This window comes from Budorcas taxicolor, chromosome 16 (genome assembly GCF_023091745.1).
Source record: "Budorcas taxicolor isolate Tak-1 chromosome 16, Takin1.1, whole genome shotgun sequence".
Lineage (NCBI taxonomy): Eukaryota > Metazoa > Chordata > Mammalia > Artiodactyla > Bovidae > Budorcas > Budorcas taxicolor.
In genome coordinates, this window is record NC_068925.1 from 71,343,057 (window position 1) to 71,359,506 (window position 16,450).

The window sequence follows — 16,450 nt, forward strand, 5'->3', positions numbered from 1 at the left end:
GGCGGCAGGAGGAGAAGGGGACGACAAAGGATAAGAAGGTTGGGTGGCATCACTGACTCAATGGACATGCGTTGGGGTAAATTCTGGGAGTTGGTGATGCACATGGAGGCCCGGTGTGCTGTGGTCCATGGGGTCACAAAGAGGTGGACACGACTGAGAAACTGAACTGAACTGAACTGAGGAGCTCAACAAATATCTTCTGAATTAATGAATGAATGAGGAAATAGAAATAGAAAAGACCTGGAGAGAAATGGTGAGGAGGTAGGTCAATTAGAATAAATGGTCCCTACCTGTTTTTAAGATAATGTGAGTAGAGAGGTATCATTCATTTATTTATTCATTTTTTTAACACATATTTATTGAGTACTGCTGTTTCTAAGTCACTATGCTAAATGTCAAAAACACAAAATTAAATAAGACATAGTCACCAAGCTGGTATTTGACATCTTATAGAGGCTTCCTCTTCAAAGACACATTATCTTCTGCCCAAGATTTAGACTATCTTTCCTGTCTAAAATTAATAGATGTCTATGATACTGTATCAAAATCACAAAAATGTTAATTTTTAGGAAAAAAGAAGAAAAATACTTGGTATTTGAGGCATGTGAAAGCTTGCTGGAAGAAGCATAGAAATAGTATCAAAAACTACCACACAGGGACTTCCCTGGTGGTCCAGTGGCTAAGACTCTGCACTCCCAACGCAGAAGGCCTGGGTCCAATCCCTGGTCAGGGAACTGGATCCCATATGCCACAACTAAGAGTTCGCATGCCACAGCTAAAGAGCCCACACACCATAATAAAGATCGAGGATCCTGCACACTGCAGTTAAGACCCGGAGCAGCCAAATAAATAAATATTTAAAAAATAAATCTAAAGTATAATATGGATGAATGCTATGGCAGAAAGGTTCAAGGCATTAAAAAGACACAGCAAAAGATATTTTAAAATATCACACAGTAGAGGTAAGCAAGGTAGCCTTCCAAGAGAAGATAATAATTCAGAATGAAACAAAATTAAGTGAGGAAGGGGAAAAAAAAGTCACTCCAGGTAGAGGGGTACATCCGGTGTAAAACTGTGTACCCTGTGTACCTTACAAGTTCCACAGGGCTGTACCCAAGGAAGCATGCTGAGGTGGTCTGGGAATGGTCTTTGCAGGCTTAGATAAGAAGTACAAACATTATCCTAAAAATCTATGTGATGGTATTAAAGGCTTATTAGCAAGAGAGTTATTAGCTGTAGAAAGATCACTTTTCTAAAGCATCCATTTTAGGAATTATTCTGACAGTAGTGTCAACAATGAACTGGAGGAAAATCAGATTAGAGGCAAGTATAGTTATGTATTAAAAGGGGGATAAAGAGAATAGTGTATGCCTTTAGACTTACAAGTAACTTGGGATGCCTAAGTTTTGATTTGAAACAGTTGAAGGTTAGTTGTAACTAGCAGTGCCCAGAAGGTATTGGGTCAAGTTGAAATAATTATTCTAGCTATATTCTAGGATTCTTTGTCCTATTTTGGTGAAAAAAAAAAATTGTTAACCTGAAAAAGGTTAACAAAGACATGTTGATCAAAATCATGGACACCACAAAGCTGAGAGGTCCACACAATGTGTTAAATTTAACATTCTCTGAAATACAGATCACTGTCCCCTATAGAAACTGGCGATGGACAGGGAAGCCTGGCGTGCTGCAGTCCATGGGGTCGCAAAGAGTCAGACATGACTGAGCTGCTGAACTGAACTGAAAGAAAATTTTAAAGCTACATAATAATGACTACAAAGAAAACAAGAGAGGAGATGAGAAAAGATGGAAGACAGAAAAGATAGAAGACAGACAGCAGGATGAACCAGATAGTACAGACAGCTAAAGCAGGGGTTGAAGAGTGGCAGTGAAAACAGGGCTTCTATGAAGACCTACACACCAAACGGGTGAGGGCAGTGGTCCTCCTTCAACCACTGGGCTCCCAGAATCCTGGCGGGTCTAATACTACATCCCTCAGTAAAAGACTGGAAAGTTCTTTTCTAAGAAAACCAAGTAGCCTAAAAGAGAAGACATATAGATACTGAAACTATTAGGTTTCCTAATAAAATATCTGTATCATTTCCCAAATTGAAGGTCACCAAACGCCCAACTCAACAAATTAAAATAAAATAAAATCCCACCAAAACAAATCACTGTGAAATTCTGAAACAGTAGGGTCCGAAAGAAGAGCCTACAAGGCCTCCAGCAAGCAGAAAGAAGGTGGGGGTGGGGGAAAGGTCAGGAACTGGAATTCAATATAGAAGACTGATGGCAGGAATTCCCAGGAAAACAAGTGAAAGTGTGATGAGGGCAGCTATGCAGAAGACCAAGAGAACAAACCAATCCAGACTTGAGAAGAGCAAAGAAGGAATCCGAGAGAGACGACTATGAGAAAACCACTGATCCAAAGTACTGTCTGAGGCACCGGATGGTACTGAGACATTTTAAAGTTTTATCAAATGGTTTAGTAATAAATGTAAAAAATAAGGACAGGGACATAGGAAAAAATAAGAGGAGCATGACGGGGAGAGAAGGAACCAATCTATTAACCCTAAGGAACAAAAAGTGTGTACAAGGAAAGTCTGAAGATATTTCAACAGATTGAAATTTTGGTCAAATTTAAGCAAAATAAAACTAGAAGAAACAAAAAGAAAAACAATACCAACTGGAAAGACAACACACTGTCTTGAAATAACTAAAAAATGGTTATTGGAGAAGGGCAGTACTAAGGACTAAAGCAGCAGTACTTGGCTCAAGAGTAAACAAAAAAGCCTTTCTAAGAGTTTCAATTGTGTAAAATGGAATGACTGACTGAGACATTGAGTAGCTCAGTCTTTACTCACACTTCTTTATAGTCCTTCCCATGTTGTTTTAGAATTTACATACTGACCTGTATCTCTCCTGCTAGACTAAAAGGAAGAGACAAGTCCTATACAGCACCCAGCAGTGGCTGTCACATGGTGGCATTCAAAAGAAGCTTGTTAAATTAACAAATAAAAAGAGCCTAAAGCTGAGCAGCCATTCAGTGGGGCACTACAGATGGGCCACAAGATCTGTAATTCATTGGGTCAGATGACCTTAAAGTCCTTTCTAACCCTGAGCTTGAATAGCCATTAGGAGGTAAAATGAAACTAGCTCCTTGATCCCAAAATTACTTAGGTTATCATATTATAAAACTGCCCATACAAATCTATCCCTAAAAATATATTAGATAATCATACTTTAAGTACAAAAAGAATGAGTTCTTTAGAATAAAAAAATACTCTATTAATCTAATATATTAGCATTAATATCACAGATAAAGGGTTTTGCAAGTATAGAATTCATTTTTATATATTCAATTACAGTTAAGACGTATGTTTCCAAGAGAAAGAACAAGATATTTAAGTATTGAACATAATGAAACAACCAACATGCATGTGTGTGTGTTTATCAAACATGTAGCTGTCCCTTGTTTTAAAAAACAGGTATATTAGATGCCATCCTTTAAAGATAATATTACTAGCTATAATCAAAGTCTATTTTGATTTCATGTATAAAAACTGTGGCTAAACTACATGCCCTTCAACAATATGCATAAATCAGCTTGTGGTTATCATGTTATCAGCACAATCCAACTCTATTGTTAACTATTCCTTAGCTTCTTGAAGCAGTTTTAGGTTCACAACAAAATTGAACAGAAAGTACAAAGTTTCCATACATTCCTCCTGCCCCCAAACGCCCTACAAGCTCCTCCACCATTATGAACATCTTGCAGCAGTGGTACATTTGTTGAAACTGATGAACCTACAGTGACACATTATTATCACCCAAAGATCACAATTTAGAGTTCACTCTTGATATTTCAATGGTTTTTGACAAATGTACAACATGTATCCACCACTATATCAAGCAGGATAGTCTCACTGCCCCCCAAAATTCCATCTCTACCTGTTCATCCTTCCTTCCTCCTCCTAATCCCTGGTAATCACTGATCATTCTACTGTCTCCCTGACTTTGTGCCCTTTCCAGAATGTCATACACTTACAATCATACAACACGTACCCTTTTCAGGTCTGTATCTTTTACTTGTTTGGGCTTCCCAGGTGGCACTAGTGGTAAAGAGCCCGCCTGCCAACGCAGGAGACAGAAGAGATGCAGGTTCAGTCCCTGGGTTAGGAAGATCCTCTGGAGGAGGAAACGGCAACCCACTCCAGCATCTTTGCCTGGCGTCCCACGGAGAGAAGAACCTAGAGGGCTATAGCCCACGGGGTTGCAAAGAGTCTGACGCAGGCAGCACGCACATCTTTCACTCAGTGATATGCATTTAAAGTTCCTCCGCATCTTCACAGTTTGATAGCTCATTTCTTTTAAGTGCTGAATCATTTTCCATTGTCTAGATGTACCACAGTTTATTCATCCCATGAAGGGCATCTGGTTGCTTCCAACTTTTGGCAATTATGAATAAAGCTGTTATAAATATACACATGTAGACTTTTGTGTGGATGTTAACTTTTCAGCTCATTTGAGTAAATAACTAAAAAGCACCATTGCTGGATTATACAGTAAAAGTACGTTTAGTTTGGTAAGAATCTGTCAAATGTCTTCCAAAGTGACTGCACCGTTTCATACTCCCAGACAGCAATGAATGAGAGTCCCTATTGTTTCACATCCTTGCCAGCATTTGGCGTTGTCAGTGTTTCAGATTTTGGCCATTCTAATGGCCTCCCTGGTGGCTCAGCAGTGAAGAATCTGCCTGTAACTCAGGAGACTTGTGGGAGACGCGGGTTCGATCCCTGGGTTGGGTCAGGAAGATCCCCTAGAGAGGAAAATGGCAGCCCACTCCAGTATTCTAGCCTTGGCAATCCCATGGACCGAGCAACCGGGCAGGCTACACGCCATAGGGTCACAAAGAGTCCCACATGACTGGGCAACTCAACACGTATCTAGAGGTGTTTCATTGCTGTTTTAGTTTACATTTCCCTGATGATGTAGGATGTGCAGCGTCTTTTCATATGCTTACTTGACATCTGTAGATTTCCTTTGGTGAGGTTCCTATTAAGGTCTTCAGCCCATTTTTAATTGGGTTGTTCATTTTCTTATTGTAAGGTTTTACAAGTTCTTTGTGTATTCTGGATAACATTCCTTATCATGTATGCTTTGACAAATATTTTTTCCCAGTCTATAACTTGTCTTCATTATCTTTACAGTGTCTTTCATAGAGGAGAAGTTTTTAATTCTGATGATGTCCAGCTTATCAAATACTTCTTTCATGGATCATGTCTTTGGTGTTATATCTAAAAAGTCACTGCCATACCCAAGGTTATCTAGATTTTTTCCTATGTTGTATTCTAAGATTTTTATACCTTTGTGTTTTTCTTTAGGTCTGCAATCCACTTTGAGTTCATTTCTTTTCAATGTGTCTATGTCTAGGGCCCTTTTAAGGCCTGCGTCTAGGGCCCCCTTACTGCGTCTCGGGCCCCCTTAAGGCCTGCGTCTCGGGCCCCCTTAAGGCCTGCGTCTCGGGCCCCCTTAAGGCCTGCGTCTCGGGCCCCCTTAAGGCCTGCGTCTCGGGCCCCCTTAAGGCCTGCGTCTCGGGCCCCTTTCTTCACTGGCTTTGGTGCTTCAGTACCATCTGCTGATGCAACTATCTTTTCTCCGTGGTACTGCCTTTACTCCTTTATCAAAGACCACTAGACTATATTCATGTAGATCTATTTCTAACTCTACTCTGTTCCATTTATCTGTCTATTCTTTCACCAATCCCATACCACTGTCTTGATTTCTATAGCTTTACAGAAAGTCTTAAATTCAGGTGGAATTACTTCTCGGAATTTGTTCTTTTCCTTCAGTATTATGTTAGATTTCCTGGAACATCTGTTCCTTTATTAAAACTTTAGAATCATTTTCTCAATATCCACAAAATAACTTGCTGTGATTTTGACTGAGATTGTACTAACTGTATACATCAAGCAGGGAAGAACTGACATCTTGACAGTAACAAATCATCCTACATATGAACATGGATTATCTTGCCATTTATTTAGCTCTTCTTTAATTTTTTTCATTAGAGTTTTATGGTTTTCCTCATATAAAGCTGTATATATTTTGTTAGATTTATGTCTAAGTATTTCATTTTTTTGGAAGTGCTGATATACGTGATATTGAGTTTTTAAATTCCCCTTGTTCACTGCTGGTATATTAGAAAGTGATGGACTTTCATACATTAACCATGTATCATGCAGCCTTCCTATAATAGTATTTTGGGGTGCATTTTTCATATAGACAATCATGTCACCTTCAAATGAAGTTTTCTTTCTTCCTTTCCAATTTTTGTATCTTTATTTCCTTTCCTTACCTTACTGCAATCGTGAGAACTTTCAGTAGGATGCTGAAAAGGAGGGATGAGAAAGGACATCCTTGCCTTGATCATGATCTTAGAGGGAAATTTCAAGATTCTCAGCATTAAGGATGATGCAAACTATAGGAGCTCTGTAAAAGTGCTTTATCAAGTTGGGAAATTTTCCCTCGATTCCTAATTTGCTGAGAGTTTTTATCATGAATGGGTATTGGATTATGCCATATGCTTTTTTATAGTCAATTGAGAGGATGATGTGATTTTTCTTCTTTAGCTTGTAGATATGCTGGATAACATTAATTGACTTGGAAATGTCAAACCAGCCTTGCACACTTGGGATAAATACCACTTGGTCATAGTACATAGCTCTTTCTATACATTATTAGATTCAAAATTCCTAATATTTTTTTAGGCTTTTTATATCTATGTTTATGAGAGATATTGGTCTATAACTTTCATTTCTAGTAATATCTTTACTTCTGTTTTTAAGCTAACACTGGCCTCAGTGATTGAGTTAGGAAGTATGACCACTGCTTCGATCTTCTGGAAGAAATTATAGAATTGGTTCAATCTCTTCCCTAAATGTTGGTGGAATTCACCAGTGAATCCATCTAGGCCTGATGCTGTCGACTCTAGAAGCTTATTAATTATTGGTTCAATTTTTTTTAATAGATATAGACCTACTCAGATTGAATATTTCTTGTGTGAGTTTCAGCAGACTATGTCTTTAAAGGAAATGGTCCATTTCATCTAGGTTATCAATTTTGTGTGCATAGCACTGTTCACAGTATTCCCTTATTACCCTTTTAAGGTTTATGCCTAAAGTGAGGTTCTCTCTTACATCTCTGATCTTAAAAATGTGTATCTTTTCTTTTTATTAGTAAACCTAGTAAAAAGCTTATTGACTTTTTAACAGAACCAGGTTTGGGTTTTTCTTTTTGGAGTTCCTGTTTTTCAATTCTTATGATTTCCGCCTTAATTTTTATTATTTCTTTTCTTCTGCTTGTGCATGCCTGCTAAGTTGCTTCAGCCATGTCTGACTGTTTGAAATCCCATGGACTGTAGTCCACCAGGCTCTTCTGCCCGTGGGATTCTCCAAGCAAGAGTACTGGAGTGGGTTGCCATGCCTTCCTCCAGGGAATCTTCCTGACCTGGGGATCGAACTCATGTCTCTTACATCTCCTGCACTGGCAAGAGGGTTCTTTACCACTAGTGCTACCTGGGAAGACCCAGTGTTAGTCACTCAATCATTTCCAACTCTTTGCAACCCCATGAACTATAATCCGCCAAGCTGCTCTGTCCATGGAATTCTCCAAGCAAGAATAATGGAGCAGGTAGTCATTCCCTTCTCCAGGGGATCTTCCCAACCCAGGGATCGAACTTGGGTCTCTTCCATTGCAAGTGGATTCCTGAATCCATGCCTGGTGGACCACAGTTCATGGGGTTGCAAAGAGTTGGGACATGACTGGGCGACTCCCTATTTATTTTGCCCTTCTTTTTCTCATTTCCTAGGATGGAAACTTAGATAATTGATTTTAGATCTTTCTTCAGTTTTAACATACGCATTCAATGCTGTCAATTTCCTTCTAAGCACCACTTTCACCATATCTCACAAATGTGAAATTGTTTATTTCTCCTTTCAGTTTTATCAGTTTTTTGTATTATCAGTATAGTACTAATAATATACCAAACTTAAATTTGGTGAGTACATGTCTAGGACTGCTACATATTCTTAGTGGATTAACCCTTTTATCATTGTATAATTTTCCTGTCTCCGGTTAATTTTCTTTGCTCTGAAGCCAATTTTTACATTTTCTGTCTGTACTCTTTGTTCTTTCTATTTTCTTTTTCTTGCCTTCCTGTGGGTTACTTGAATGCTTTTCAGAATCCCATTTGGTTTATCTAGAGCGCTTTTTAGTGTCTCTCTCTCCGCGTCTACCTTTTTTATTGCTCACTCTAGCCATCAGATACAAACAACATCTCTGCCTACTGGTGTCATCATTCTACCATTTCAAATGAAGTGCAGAAACCTCACATTCCTTTATACTCCTTCATTTATAATTATCGTAAACATTTTCTCTTTACACTTTTAGAACTACATCAGGCCCGCATGAAGCAGGGCACCCAGGGCTGGTGCTCTGTAACAGCCTAGAGGGATGGGGCGGGGCGGAGTGGGAGGATGGGGGACACAGGCGTACCTGTGGCCTACTCATGCCTATGTATGCAAAAGCCATCGCAATACTGTAATGTAATTATCCTCCAATTAAAATAAAGAAATGATTTTCTTAAAAAAAGAACATCAGACAGCATAGTTTTTGTTCAACCATAAAACAACTTAGAATACTCCAGAGGGAAAGGAAAACATCCACTCGTATTTCACTCTTTTGCTCTTTCTTCCTTAATATTTCAGAATTCCTGCTTTTATTATTTCCTTTCTGTTTAGAGAACTTACTTAAGCTGTTCTCTCACAGCAGATTATCAAGTGACAAATTCCCTTAGTGTTGCTTCACCCTTTTCTTCAGCCTTCAAAAGGGCTGATTTCCCCTTCATTCTTGACCACTATTTTTCAAGACATAGAAACGGGGTTGACAGCTCTTCTCCAGCACTCCAGTGTTGTGCCATGTCCGCACAGCCTTGATGATTTCTGGTGAGAAAGCCACCGTCATTTGAACTGTTTCTCCTCAATAAGTAAAGTGCTGCTTTCCTTGCACTGCATTAAAATGAAAGATTTTCCAACCCCAGTTAAGGAACAGAAAGTCACTTATTCCTCTTTGAATTCTAGACCAAGACACAACTATGTAATTACTGTCCCTCTGGATGAGGACATCTAAGTGTCTTGAACCATGATACTAGATAGCAGTCTCACGTTATACCAGTAGGTGTCACTCTATATATGATACATTAAAAGTCACTTAAGTCTCAGTTTCATCCCTTCAACAAATATTGACTAAGTGTCCATTATGTTCCAGGCATGATTCTGGATGTTGAGATTATAAAGGTGAACAAGAAAGACATGATCTTATTTTCATGAAGCTTACAGTCTAGATATTAATAAACAAATCTGCTTTACTTGTTTTCATTATAAAAGTCTGTCAAATTCTATTCCAAAGGAAATTTTATTTTCCTAAGCTATTAGAGAATAACATTTTAAATAGCTCTTAAAGAACGTATCATAATGAAACAGAATTAGAGAATCTATGTTCAGTACAGGTGAGATTGGGGCTTCCCTGGTGGCTCAGTGGTAAAAAATCCACCTGCCAATGCAGAAGGCACGGGTTCGAGCTCTGGGTCAGGAAGAGCCCCTGGAGAAGGAAATAGTAACCCACTCCAGCATTCTGGCATGGGAAATCCCATGCAGAGGAGCCTAGTGGGCTACAGTTCATGGGGTCGCAAAAGAGTTGGACACAACTTAGCAACTAAACAACAGCAGGTGATGATTAATGTATCTAGTGTATTTTCTAGAATTGACACAACACTTCTCTTCCAAACTTTTAAGTTTCTAAACCCAAATATTAGGTATCCTTCATTTCAATGGAGAAGAATTCATCTTTAAAAAAAATTCAAAGTTTTAAAAAATCTATCTATTCATGTTTTTACAATAGAGACTATTACAAATTTTTAAAGATTTGCAAAGTTTATTAATTCCAAAGTACAGATTTCTTTATTTCTACTTAGAAAAGTTAAAACGTCCCCTTCTAAACACCAACATACTCCCCCAGTTAACAGAACAAAGATAATAGTGAATTATCATTCTCAGCATAGAATTTAGGGATTCCTCCACAGTCAGCATCCTTATTTGGATAAATATGTGAGACTCATAGCTATTACCAGGACTTAAAGGTGACGTACTCATGACTAGAGTCGAGCAATGAAAGGTCATATTTGTCAAAATAAACAGATCTAAGAGAGGGAGCAGACACAGTACCTCAAAAAAGTATATTTGCCTGCACAGAAATCCAAGAACTTTTAATTAATCCAAGAACTATTTAACTGCTATTTTACTTCCCTGAATTCTCAAACTGAATTTTCTCTAATCTGGGAAGGCTAGAAAAAAATATGGTTAAGGAAATATTTCAGGATCAAAAGTTCTATTGCTTAGAATTCTTTAACTTCAAAATTCAGTCAAATAAATTTCTCTGAGACAAACTGATGCTGATAAGAATTTAAAAAGACCACAACAACTTCATGTAATATCTAACCTAATATTCTTTTTGAAATACCTCAAATTACCTGAAATATATTCCACATTATTCAATTTTAGCTTAGAATCACACACATACTTTAGAACACAAGAAGCAGTGAATGAATGTGAAGTTATAAATAAACACTAAGGTGCTTCATAAAGGATTGACTGACATTAAAAAGATTAAATTAATTTATATCTAATATTAAGGCATTTTCTTTCACTTTGAAAGGTATTAAAATAGTGGTGGTTGACCAAAAATATTTAAAACTGGCTTATGGGGTATGATTTTACAATTACTCAAAAACTTTCTGACGCCCCAGCACTGTTGTTTGGCATACCTGAGACGGCACCAAATCTGGGGAAACTGAATGGCAGAGACACCTGCTATCACAATACTTGGATTTCAAATATAAAAATGTGAGTGTGTAAAGGGGGATTTAGTGTACAGGGGAAAAACACAGTTCTTGGTGTTACAATGATCCTGGTTTGAATTCCAGTACTATAAATATTTCTATGTGACTTTTGGGGCAAGTTACTTAAACTGTTCTGAACATCACTTTTCCACCAAGATGCAAATAACAGGGCTGAAAAAGGATTATGTTGTTTATACTATAAACATACATAAAACATTGTATTATGTTGTTTATATTACATAAATTGCCTAATACATGATCTGATACATAGTAGGTACTCAAGAAACAGTATTTATTAAGAGAGCACCATACTTCTTTTTGACCATTAGACTGACTATACCAGTTAATGCTGAACAACTACTGACTCACTAGTGTTTGTAACTAACACACAGTGTATCTTTATCTGCTATAACAGGTTTATAAAATCAAACTCTTTACTAGACTGAATGCCAACAAATAAGCACCTTCTCCTTTAACATAACATATTTTGCATGACCTTAGATGAATTGCTTAGATAAAAGCTTTTTCTTTTCTGCTTTTGTTATTTTAAAGTGCAGATGCATTTGAGTCATTTTCTCCTTTTGTTTCATATCCTTAAGATCCAAAGCTTCAAAGACATAATGTCAGCATGTAGTCGATTTATTACTGAACTCTTGAAGAGACACTGAAGAATTACCTTGTCAATCACCCCAAGGACTCTGAAGGCCTTCAGCTCCTCGGCAGGGCTCCTTAGGTTCCAAGGGGGCCTTGAACTTAGTGATCCTGGAGGCTAATGGAAGATATCAAAGATTACACATCAATCAGGGAGGTACTTGAAGGAAGACTGCCTGCTGAAGCAAATGCCAGGCCAAAGGAACTAAATTTATCATAAATCAGAGAATGGAAAGATGAAAGGAGGAAGTTTCTGTTTGTCTGTAATATAAAGTAAAAAAAAAATAATAAAATCAAAAATGAAGGAAATCAAAAAGAAAAAGCAAGAAAAAAGTTGCAAGTAAATAAATCATGATAACACTGGAAACAAGATTTTAAAAAGAAAAATTAATGAGCTGATACAGTTTCCAAAGCAACAATTCAATTCAGAACTGTACAGCTATAATGAAACTTTGTAACAAATGGATAACTGAACCGACAATCAATCACAGCATTATATTTGTCCCAGAAGGCTCAAGAGTAATTTAGAAGAAAAAGACTAAAAAACAATAGATAAACTTGGGGAGAGAGGGAACATGAGTCATCTTCTCTCATCATAAAACTACAGTTCTTTAATGCTACTTTTAAAATACATACTATGTATGTTAAGAGGGATTGGCAAATTTAAGGTCAACCAGAATTGCTAATAATGGTGAAGAATTAAGAAACTCTATCCCATAACCAATAATTATTAGAACTGAGATTGGTTAAGCCTAGAAAAGAGATGATTTACAGAAGAAAATGTCTTTTAAATATTTGAACACCTGTGATGTGGAACACTTCATCTGTTCACCATAATAAAAAGTGCAAAAAAGATCAATGAATACAGAAGGGATATTTCAGTACCACTTACAATAAAATAATAATCCTAACTTCCCATCCATTGGTCTTAGTTTTTCACTACCAGTAATACAAAACATTAGACTAGATAAATTCCAAAGACCTTTCCATTTGGCATTTACAATCAGAAAGCAATCCTTTATTAACCTTTATATTAAAATGGTGATGCGATGACAGGACACACAAAGCCTTATTATATCTTCAAAACAGACCTTTCTGTTCTCAACAATCTGTTAGAATACAGAGGAAACATTTATCACCCCACTGAGTGGCTACTGATAAATAACCTGGTTAACCAAATGTTATGATTACTGGAGTTACTGAGTTACCATTTTCTATACTTCAAGTCCTAGCGCAGCCCAACATCACTAGACAAGAAGCTCCTTGAGAACAGGAAGTGTGCCTTATTCACCTGTATATTCACAGCGCCTAGCATGCTGGTTGGAAGCCAAGAGGAAGAGCAGAAAAGAAAGGAAGGAGGAAGAGAGGAGAGAGACAAGTGAGGGAGGTCACATAGACAAATCAGGTGTCTTTAACAGCTAGGAAAACTATCACTTTGTGCAATTAGCTTTCAAAATTTTTTTTGTTTGTTCTTAGGTTTAGCAAGCAAACACTAACTTCAATATACCTAAAGAGGTGATATTTTAAAAAGATAACTCTTTACTTTTTAAAGAAACTTGAGAATGTTGGTGATAATGGAAACTCAACAGGGTGGTAATAATCTTTTCAAATCTATGTAATTTCCACTTCTAGGATATGTTTCCAAAAAATTATATTTTTAATATCTCACTTATATTAAGTGCTGAGCTAGATGACATAAAACACAGATACATCTCTGTCTCCCTAAAGCTTAAAATCCAAGGCGAATTTTTAAAGCTAGAAAAAACTTAGCAGGGCATTTTAATAGAAATAAAACAGAAATACAGACTCTTCTCTCTTAATCTATGTTATATTATTTCATCCTCATACCTCACCCTGGTCTGAGTGTAGTACTTACAAGAAGTTATCATTATAATCTCATTTTACAGATAAATAAAAGGAAGTTCAGAATGGTTGGCAGTTTACAGTCAGAAAGAGCAGTGAAAGATCCCAGACTAGATCCTAACTCCTTACTTGATTGCTTGCAGTCCTTCTGCTACACAACACATTCTGATGATTAAAAATTCGGCTCTCCCTACTCTATTATCAAGGAAGCCTCAAGAACTGCTTGTGATTTTTGTAAAAGGAATGGCTAGAAAACATAAGAGGAAAAAAAATAACATGGCCAAACATGTCCAACATCCCTATCTCTTACTCATCCCTCTTATTCACTGATGTCATAGGATCTTTCAGTTTCCAAGGAAAGTTATCAGTTCACTTTATCAATCTCAACAGCAGATAGAAAACCACAAGCTCTCTACTGTGTCTTTCAATAAATTACCATGCCCACTATGTGCATGATAACTGAAAGGGATAAAAATCATCAAAAGACACAGTCCCTAGTTTCAAGACATTTACAATTGACTTGAAGAGATAAGCTAAACACATGAAAACTTAAATAACAGTAAAACATTTTTTAAAAATATAAGACAATAGAGATAAGTCATTAGTCAATGTATGATAAACTGTGGTCTCAGAAAGAAGTGAAATCAAAGGGGATTTTAAATGTTATATAGAAATAACGTCAGGAAAGGATATTATACATAGGATTGGGGAAAAAAACTGGCTTGGTAGGGGGAAAATGTTGAAATTGTAGAACAGAGGAAAATAAAATTACACATTTAATGTTGGTTGGTTTTACTGCTTTTAACAGGCCTTGAATGCCAAGAAGAAAAGTCTGGACTATGTTCTCCAGAATCTAGAAAACAAGTTTTTGTACAAGAAGCAACTCAACGAAACAGTATTTAGTAAGGTTACTTTTGCAAAGACAGGAATGGTGAAATTGTAATGGGGAAAGACCAAAGGCAAAGTGATCATTCAAGTTCTCTTTCTACTTTAACCATCTATAAAAGTCTAAGATCAGAGAAACGAACAAAGAAAGATCATGAAATAAAATCATCAATAAAAAATCCTGTATTTCTGATATGCAGTGTTTAAATTGGGTAGAATCCCTATAGATCTATTCCTTTTTTTAGATGGCAAAAGGAAACATAAATCCACAGAATTTTAAGAACAGAAGAGGCAGAGATCAAGTCCAACATTCTTTTTTTTTTTTTCAGATGAGAAAACTGAAAAGCAGCAAGGTTTAGCAATCTGGCTAAGATGACAAAACTAAGTAATAGATAAGAGGGGATTAGATCTTATTTATATAATTACATAACACTGTTTAAAGGAACTTCAGCAGATACTGTTGGGGCAGGGTAAATGGAAATATTTCTAGGCAATATGGCTCATTTCCTTAAGGAAGAAAATAAAAATTTTACTTCTTTGTATCAGCTACAATATCAGAAGATGCCTAGAGAAACAAAAAGTTCAAAACTAAATACAGGAGGTGTGGAAGCAGGGGGGAAACACAAGAATATGTGATAATCCACCAACTTTCAGAAGCAAAGATGGCACGTATGTATCACGCAACTGCTCCAGCCTATGGCAGACTCTCTTAGTCCACACTCTGTCTTGCACTTGGCGGCCACCACCAGTGGACCAGAGTTATCAGCACACCAGCGAGACCTATTTACTATCACTGTCTGACACTGTCTACATGGCTAAAGTGAAGCTTGCCTTTGTTTTCATTTGGGTTCTTTTTTTTTTAAGTTGTTACTTATTCAGCCCAGAGTGTTTTTTACTTGATATTATTCCCTTTTCTGAATGAGATCTATCTCAATTCTTAACGATCTGTTAGTGGGGTACTTTTCAAACGTTTAACATGCATGCGCATTACCTAAGGACTTGATGAAAATGGAGATTCAGACTCAGTCCGTCCGTGGTAGAGCCCGTGAATCTGCATTTCCAAGAAGCTACCAGGTGATGCTGAGCTGCTGGTCCACCACCTGTATGTGGAATAGGGTTAGCTACTTGTCCTTAAGTAACCTGAGAGTTAAGTCAGCATTATCTGGGTGGCAACAAGCAGTCAAAGGCAGAAGAAAAGTTCCACCAAGAACATATCAAGAATCCACACTCTGAAACCATGATAGCTAACTGCACTAGTTTCTGAACTTGGCTTCATCTATAGATTTTTGGCTTTGCTGAGGCTTTCCCTGGCAACCTACTAACCCCCAGTACTCAGCCTCCTAAACAAGTCGCTCTTGGGTCACACAAGCATGACTCCTAACTGCGGTCCTATTACTGATCTGGAGCGCACCTGACTGCCACCTTTGCTTTGCCCATGTCTCATTAAGGGTGACACAACACTCGTTCTAAAGTATTTGCTGAAGAAGAATTGAGACATACCAGTGACACTAGTAAACAAAATGTACAACAGTGAAATACTGTCAATATTATAGCAACTATACTCAGACTCTATGAAATACTCAGGAAATGCATACATTCTACACACAACTGTCCCTGGAACCAACACACATGAGACTGACTCCAGGATCGCCATGAATACTGAAATGCACAGATGCTCAAGTCCCTTATGTAAAATGGTGTGGTGCTTATATAACCTATGTAATCCACCCATGTATTTTAAATCATCTCTAACTACTTATCGTAGAACGCAAGGGCACCCCACTCCAATACTCTTGCCTGGAAAATCCCATGGACGGAGGAGCCTGGTGGGCTGCAGTCCATGGGCTCGCACAGAGTCAGACATGACTGAAGCGACTTAGCAGCAGCAGCAGCAGCATTTTGTCTCCCCAACTATTTTCAGTTTGTAGTTGATTTAATCCACAAATGTGGAGCCCATGTATGCAGAAGGCCCACTGTGTTTCCATTCATACCTTATAACTGCCAGTAAAAACTGCATTCATACTTTAGAAACTACACAGTCTTTTACGTCCTAAATTTAGACCATTCACTTTTTCTAAATTTCATTGATCTTGAGTT

At 37.5% G+C, this 16,450-nt stretch overlaps 1 protein-coding gene across 1 annotated transcript in view; it reads right to left on the reverse strand.

Moving 5' to 3' along the window:
• RPS6KC1 (ribosomal protein S6 kinase C1) overlaps positions 1-16,450 on the reverse strand; it is a 211,964-nt gene that overhangs the window by 71,053 nt on the left and 124,461 nt on the right. The window contains exon 8 of the mRNA XM_052653436.1: positions 11,631-11,723. Coding sequence (XP_052509396.1) covers positions 11,631-11,723 — 93 coding nt within the window. The remainder of the gene's footprint in view (positions 1-11,630; positions 11,724-16,450) is intronic.